Source organism: Solanum lycopersicum, chromosome 2, assembly GCF_036512215.1.
Source record: "Solanum lycopersicum chromosome 2, SLM_r2.1".
Classification (NCBI taxonomy): domain Eukaryota; kingdom Viridiplantae; phylum Streptophyta; class Magnoliopsida; order Solanales; family Solanaceae; genus Solanum; species Solanum lycopersicum.
In genome coordinates, this window is record NC_090801.1 from 57734368 (window position 1) to 57740422 (window position 6055).

The window sequence follows — 6055 nt, forward strand, 5'->3', positions numbered from 1 at the left end:
TTTAAAAGTAAAGAGCATGCAGTAACACGAAAGAAGATAAATGTGGAACTAAACCTGGAGATCTTACGTAATTTTGTCAACTAAAATAATTTTTGTGGAAAATTTTAAGTACAGTGACATTTTTCTAATTCTGATTACAATAATACTCCATCTGACTCTGCAAAACGTGTAAACAAATAAAGTTGAAGCTTTTTTGTAATATAAGGAATAAAGAAGGGTGTTTTGGTCACCAGAATCAATATATATATTTACCCACACACAACTTCAGTTTTCCATAAAAACAAAAAAAATAAAAGTTGTGTGTTTAATAATTTCCAAGTTTCTTTCAGCCATTAATGGACCTTGAAGCTGTTCTTACCCACTTCGATTCATGCTGGTTTAATCTCGAAATTCTCAATAATCATTCAAATTCAACCCCTTTTTCGAATTACCAGAAAAACCCAGATGACAAAATTCAAGAAAATTTAACAGAATCTGTATATGATTCACCAAATTTAGAAATCAAAACAGAGTCACAGAGTGATGATTTGAGCTACGATTCGGATTCTGTTTCACCAGATACAGTTCTACCAGTAACCCATTTTCAACCATTCTGTAAAAATGCAGAATCAAAGAAAGTAAAAGGTAGAAGAAGAAGAAGAGAAAAGTGTCTTGGCAAGAGCTTATCGGAGCTAGAATATGAAGAGCTAAAAGGGTTTATGGATCTTGGATATGAATTCTCAGAAGATGATGTAAATTCAAGTTTGGTTGAGATTCTTCCAGGTTTACAGAAATTAAGCAAAAACAGGGACAATGATCAAAAACTGAATTTTGTAGAGAAATCTGATGAGTTAAGAGCAAGACCTTATCTTTCTGAAGCATGGGAAGTTGTTGAAAAGAAGAAGAGAATGAATCCATTGATGAATTGGAAGGTACCAGTCATGAGCAATGAAATTGACCTCAAACATAATCTCAAATTATGGGCTCATACTGTTGCTTCCACAGTAAAAGCATAAACTTCTAATCTTTGTAAATTTTACTCCTTTTTTTTTTCCTCTACAAAATGTATAAGAAGAGTAAATTTAGCCTCTTGATCTTCTTTTTTTTCTGCTTCTTGACTCACATTGTTGAGCTTCGAGTTGCAGTGTTATGTATATTAAACTAGGAATGGGGCAAACACCTTTTCTTCATAAAAGTATGAGAAAATTATATTTGTTTGAGTTTTAAAACAGTGGCGAACACGGGATTTGAAGATAGGGGGACACACTAACAGTGAATCAGGGTAAAGATAGGAGTTACTTATTAATAAGGTTAGAGGAACATCTGCTAAGGCCTCCAAAATTTTGAGTTTTAAATAAATTTTAGTAGTGAATTTAGTTGTTTTATTTTAAATAATATTGAACATTATAATTAAAAAAAATAAATTAAAAGAAGTATAATTCTCCTTTTATCAAGAATATTGAGTTGAAATGGGTCTTGTTGAATATAACGTCTTGTCATTTTATCTCGTATTTTAGGGTTATAATTATTAATGAATATTCTTTATTCAGGATCTGATTTAAATGATTGCAAATCAAATTCATTTATAAAATGCTAAGAATTATCTCTAAAATTAGAACTTGGTTAAAAAAATTATATTTCATCAAAAATCTATCTATTTCAAATCACAAGAATCAACAACAAATCTAACAAATAAATATGTTTATAAAGAAGAACTTATCAATTTATGCGAGATAATGGGAGTGGACTTTCAATTCAATTAAGAAATGAATGGACAATGGAACAAGTCTTCTTTTTAAAAGAGAAAAAAATGAATTTAAAGTAAAATAATTTGCTTACCTGAAGGATTCGGTCCCGCGCTCTTGTGCTTCATAGAGGCGTCTTCAACCAGTGCATCCACACCAACTTTTGGTTGTTAAGATGCAGAGTTATATGTTATTATCGTTTAACCAACTTTATATATGTACGAATTTTTAAAAAAGTTATCGGGTGTATGTGGGTCGCTCCTATTTTAAAAGCGTGGAATAGGAAATGAAGGGTTGTGACTTTTACAAAGGGATGCGACCTTTATGAAAGATTTGTGTCTTTTTCAAGAGGTTGTGATTTCTCTGAAAAGTTGTCTTTTTCTAAAGAGTTGTGATCTTTACTCTTTGTTGGCTATAAATTTGAGACTTTCTCTCATTTTTCTGCATCCAATTCTTCCCTTCTTTTGCATACATTTATTTCAAAATAAAATCGATCAATCATGTCTGTGTGTGCGGTTCGTTACTGTAATTTTGAATTCGTTGAAATTATTGAAGTTTGGAGTATCGCTACTTTTTTAATAGTCAATCACTTTATCTTGAGAAGAATTAATTTACAAGCTCGGTACTTGAGGGGATTAAATTTTTAAGGATACACAGTGAATTCTGTGGACTCAGATAGTATTTGTGTTTTTCTTTTCATCTTTTATTATTTTTTGTTTGCTAATTTGAATACAAGAGATAACAAACTTAACAAATTTATATTGTTGGTTTTTTCTTTGATAAGGAAATCACTTTTATTTTCTGTGTTCTTTTTATTGGAGAAAGAAAGAGAATTATTTTTTCATATGATAAAAGAGACTCGGGATGAATTATTTTGGATGCGTAAAATTATTTTTCCCAATTGCATTCAAACATTGCACCCCTTCACTTTTCTTTTCAATGAAAAAATTAATTTGTGCATAAAGGTTAAGATGTGCACTTAAATTATTTTTCATATATTCTTATTTTTCTATAACTATGAGAAGAAGTAAATAAATTGATGTTGTCTTCTAACAATATTTGGACATGAGTTTAGTTTCTCGTTGAAATTTAATGTCTTCTAAAGAAAATGGGAATATGATGAAAACTGAAAAAGAAGGAAAAAAAATTAGAAGAAAAATGACTTGGACGGATTCATTGCTCACAAATAGAATATGGTAATAATCAGGTTTTGTCTTTATTTCTCTTAATTTTTTTCTATCCTTTATAAGTCATAAGATTTATTTCATAAATGTTAGGATAAATAGTCATTATGTGATGATCTCACGATATATATTTATTATTATTAATATGCATTTTGTTTAGAGGAGAAAAAAAAGAAAATTTTTGTAACTTTCTATTTCATGTGAAATTTGATTGTGTCTGACTTTTGAAGACTAATATATTTTTATATTTTACTCCTTTTATTTGAAGAATATAAGAATTTCACGAACAAATCAAATTGTGCATTGGTTTGAAGAATATAGAAACTTCACCAATTTGTTAAATGTTCTGTTTGAATGAATATTCTGACTTGAAGAGTACAAAATCTTAGTCAAGAATATTAAGGCTAAATGATTTGAAAAAGATAAAATATTTATCATTAGCTAGAAACAATATTGTATTTGAAGTTTATGGAGATTAAAAACCTTTTTGGTTCACTACTCTGTCTGAATGTGAAACTGATTCGAAAAATATAAAAACTTCATCAGAATCAAGATTCATTCGGTTAATGATTAAAAGAACATAATAACTTTACCATTAAACTAGAAATGAGTTTTTATGAAGATTGAATCTTTATTATTAGTATTCTAAATATTTAAGAAGTCTGTCTAAGTGTGTCAGAAAGAAAAAAACACTAGTGACATAAAATTAGTGATTTTTATGTCTTTCTATGGGTGTTTTTATGGATTAAATCTCCAAAAGAAAGATTCGTCTTGCCAATATGTATTTTTTTTCATGATATACAATTTGAAAACATGTGAAAAAAAATGTGGAGAATAATTTCAAATACTTGAAAAATATTTTTGAGAACATATTTAAAATGTGGGGATCCTTTACTTGTGATAAAGACAAAATTAGACTTATGATCTAATTTAAAATAGAAAGTACAAGATATGAAATTTATGACATTCTTGTATTATGTTATTCTTGAAGTATATTTGATATTGTGGTCGTTGAGTCTCTCTTTATTAGTATATGACATGACTAGTATAATATCACAAATTTATGTTACTCGTTCAAAAGAATTGTATTCTTTGATGAAAAAGTGTCACTTAAAATATGGTGATTTTTTCATGAAAAGGTATGTGTATTAGAATTAATTTATTTGTATAGACATGAACATTGGTGAAAATTGATCTGTTATGGTTGTGTTGTAAAACAAACATTTGAGTTATATTGCCCTTATTGGACCGATGAAACTATGGCCATGGGTAATTCTATAAAAGATTGAATGTTATTGAAAGGTTCTTCTGAAAAGAATCTGGCAAAGCATTTGTAAATTAAAATGTTTTCATGGCTAAAATGGACAAAACAATGAGAACAAAAAATAGTTCAAGGGTTGATTGTGTGACTTATATTGTCTAAGTATACACCAAAGTTCGATGGTTCAATGATATCAAATCTATCAATTGACCAAGTATATCCGATATATATTCACTATGGAAAGTTCAAAGCCACTTATCTTGATGCAATCAATTTACTTACGAATCACATAATTTTTCATGCATGTCTTAAAAAAAGTCATTCCCTATTCATGTGGGGGATAATTGAGTTTTAAAGGTGTGAACATGAAATGAAGAGTTGTGACTCTTTGGAAGGGTTGTGACTCTTTGGAAGGGTTGTGATTTTTCCGAAGGGATATGAACTTTATGAAAGGTTGTGACTATTTGAAAGGTTGTCTTTTTCCAAAGAGTTGTGATCTTTATCCTTTGTTGACTATAAATAGAAAGACTTTCTCTCATTTTTTGCATCAAATTCTTCTATTCTTTTGCATACATTTCTTACAATATAAAATTAATCGAGTCTGTGTGTGATTCGTTATTGTAATTTTGAGTTCTTTGAAATTATAGAATATTGAGGTACCGCTAGTTCTTTAATGGTTAATTCATTTTATCTTGGGAGGATTTAATCTACAACCTCAAATACTTGAGGGGATTAAATTTCTTCAGGATACAAGGCGAGTTCTGTGGACTCGTATAGTTCTTTTCTTTTTATTTTCATCTTTTATTGTTTTTGATTTGTTAATCTGAATACAAGAGATAACCATTTTCCGTAGTGAGTTTTGGATTCCTAACTGAGAATATTCAACGATATCGAAGTTCTAATTTGTATTTAGTTTTAATGTACATATTTGTCAAGAATGCTATTGAAATAAACATGGTGACTAAATGCCTTTAAAAATGAGGCATATCTCTCAGGCCCCTAAAATCGAAGGGTCAAATTTTTTAGTATTAATAAAATTATCTTAAGTTTTTTTATGAAAAAAAAAGAATATTACAATTTGTTTTGGAACATTAAAAAAGATTTCTTTTTTCTAGATCAATTTTTAAATTTAACTTTTACATGATATATTTAAGAACACAAGATTAAAATATATATATATATATATATATATATATATATATATATATATATATATATATATAGCTTTAGTTTAAAAACATAAAAAAAATAAAACTTTTTTTTTTGTTTAAAAGAAAGAAATAACTTGAATCTCGTGTATATAAAAAATAATTAAAATTTAGTTCTCCAACTTATTTTTGACAACTCTGATGAGAATCGTTTTTTGGTTCAATCTTTAAACAGAATTCTTTATTAATAAAAGAAGTGACAACTTTTTAATGAAGTTGACACAATCCCGCTAAATGGTGTTGTTGACAACTCAAATTTGAGGGTTGTATGTTCAACAAATGGTTTGATGATCGCCGTAAGTTCGTGTTTCTAAAATATCTGTATATATAATACAGACTAATACATTGTTCTGCTCAAACTTGATGTGAATTTTTAAGTGAATATCACAATTGCAGTTGGATCTGATTTCGATCACATTTCCAGTCTTATAAAGTTGTGAGAATTCTCAGCTATTTGAATTCTATGAGAGTGAAGTTAGTGGAGAAGAGGTTTTGTTCCTTCCAGATGTATAATATGAAAAAAAAATGCTGTCGAAATAAATAAAGTTACTGCAAAATAAAACGTTTCTTTAAAGCTTCAATTTGTACACATTGTTAGCTTTATCCTAATAAATTTTACGAAGTTATCTTTTGGATTATGCCGTAATAAAATTCAAAAGCAAACGTATCATTTATATT

General features: G+C 28.3%; 1 protein-coding gene across 1 annotated transcript; it reads left to right on the forward strand.

The window, feature by feature from the left end:
• Positions 1–335: 335 nt before the first annotated feature.
• Positions 336–995, forward strand: LOC104646046 (uncharacterized). The gene has a single exon (XM_010319041.1). The coding sequence runs from the start codon at positions 336–338 to the stop codon at positions 993–995; it is 660 nt and encodes a 219-aa protein (XP_010317343.1).
• Positions 996–6055: the final 5060 nt, after the last annotated feature.

Coding starts and splice junctions, on each gene's coding strand:
- LOC104646046 (XM_010319041.1), top strand. CDS start 336: ATGGACCTTGAAGCTGTTCTTACCCACTTCGATTCATGCTGGTTTAAT.